Raw genomic sequence first — 1,876 nt, forward strand, 5'->3', positions numbered from 1 at the left:
CTCATTGCTGTGAACCCAGCCTTATGTTGAATCCTAATCTTCTTATCAGATCAGCCACATCCAGAAGAAGGGACTTGCGCCCAAATTAAAAACATGACGTCCAAAGTGATGGGAAATGAAATAACGTTCTAGAACAGAGAAGCCGTGAGCTGTCATGCCAAGTTAAAAAACTTGATCGCTCAAAAGGTTAATCTTAGCCTATGTAATGCCCAGCGTCAGTTTGCTCCCCTGTTTGACCTGTGTATGGCTAGGAAGTGTTATCGTACGAAGATGGAAAAAACAAAAGGACAGTGGTTCTGATGTACTATTGACGTCATCACGTGTTTCGCAACGTCGCGAGGGTCAAAATCACAGTGAATCGTGATGAGTGACGACGATGACGCCGCGGTGACGATGATCAGGTGAGCAAACAATGGCAGGCTTTGTTTGTGCGACGATCCCATCTCTCGAGATACAAAGAGCACTTGCTTGACGCCCATTTCCTCAAGCAAGACAAGTGAGCAGCAAAAAGCAAATATCTTCTTTTGCCTTTGTCATAACACTATCTCGAAAACTTTACAACCAAATCCACAATGGCTCGTCACCAACGCCCAATTGATGGTCCCGCCGACTACCCAGTCGGAGACAAACGCGAGCAAACCGGTCTCTTGACGCGCTTCGTGCCCGACAGATTGAAGACGACGGCGCTGTACCGCTGGATCTTACGCTTCACCCGCCTTCTACAGTTCATATCGTCCGTCATTTCTCTGGGCATCTTCAGCCAGCGCATATACAAGGTCTACCGCCTGGTTAACAGCATCAAGACCCGGCGCGGCGTCAACGGCGCATACGGTGCTGTTGAAGGCATCCTCGCCGCCGCTGTGCTGTACACGCTTATCACCGTCCTTCTATCATGCATCAAGAAATCTGCCAACCCCGGAGGAAGGAAGCTACGATGGTTCTGGGTTCTTCTCGATCTACTGTTTGTTGGAGCGTTCATTGCAGTCGCAGTGCTGACCCGTCCAAATGGCGGCCGCGCTGGCGCCAGGCACTGCTATAGCCCTAGGCGTCTAGTCGGTGGTGATAGCTCGAGCACCATCACCGGTGAGACGGCAAACAGACGCGATGATTCTTGCAACCTACCTTGGGGCACATTCATCTTGGCCATCATCAGCACGTAAGTTTTCTCTTTGAACCTTTCTTGTTCTGCTCTTTTACTGACTGATGCCAGGCTTCTTCACGCAATCACCGCTGCATTCCACGAGATCAAGGACTACCGTCACAAGAACAGGCTTGACCACGAGAAGAACCTCCAGAGCCAGTATGCCGCTGGTCAGCCTGGTGCACCTGCCAGTTCGCATGACGCTCGTTATTAAGTGTGCGATGGGGATGATCTGGAGAATGTAAATTTAGCAACGAAGAGAAAGCATAACCGGTGTTCGGGACCTGTACAATATACTTAGTAGTAATTTCATAACTAATGGTTAATGAGGAAGGATATCCATGTAAATCACAAACTTTGGCAATTTCACAATCGACCTGCGCTTCATCAGTCTGCTAAGGTGTATGCCACAAAGATCATGTAAGTGTTGCTACCCCAAAACCCATGGACAGAGTATAGAGTTGAAGTGTGCCTGGGCATACGTAAGAGTGATGTAAACCTTAGCGTGATTGGACGGGTCCTCTGTCAGAGGGATCGGGTATCCGGCAACAATTGATCGAATAGGAATATCAAGTGACGATAAACTTGAGAAAATAACTGGGACAATGACCTAACGTAGGTACTGAGCATACTGAATGGCTATATTATTATTATTATTCTAGTTTAACGTCCTGTGTCAGCCGGTGGGCTATATAAGACGTGTAGGCTAGGCCTACAGGTAACTACGTAGTGCTA

At 48.2% G+C, this 1,876-nt stretch overlaps 1 protein-coding gene across 1 annotated transcript; it reads left to right on the forward strand.

Annotated features, from left to right (window-relative positions):
* Positions 1 to 572: 572 nt before the first annotated feature.
* Positions 573 to 1,355, forward strand: COCCADRAFT_10521 (uncharacterized protein; the record flags this gene model as incomplete). Its single annotated transcript, XM_007720828.1, has 2 exons — positions 573 to 1,156; positions 1,211 to 1,355. The coding sequence occupies 2 exons, from the start codon at positions 573 to 575 to the stop codon at positions 1,353 to 1,355; spliced, it is 729 nt and encodes a 242-aa protein (XP_007719018.1).
* Positions 1,356 to 1,876: the final 521 nt, after the last annotated feature.

This window comes from Bipolaris zeicola (assembly GCF_000523435.1).
Source record: "Bipolaris zeicola 26-R-13 unplaced genomic scaffold scaffold_684, whole genome shotgun sequence".
Classification (NCBI taxonomy): Eukaryota; Fungi; Ascomycota; class Dothideomycetes; order Pleosporales; family Pleosporaceae; genus Bipolaris; species Bipolaris zeicola.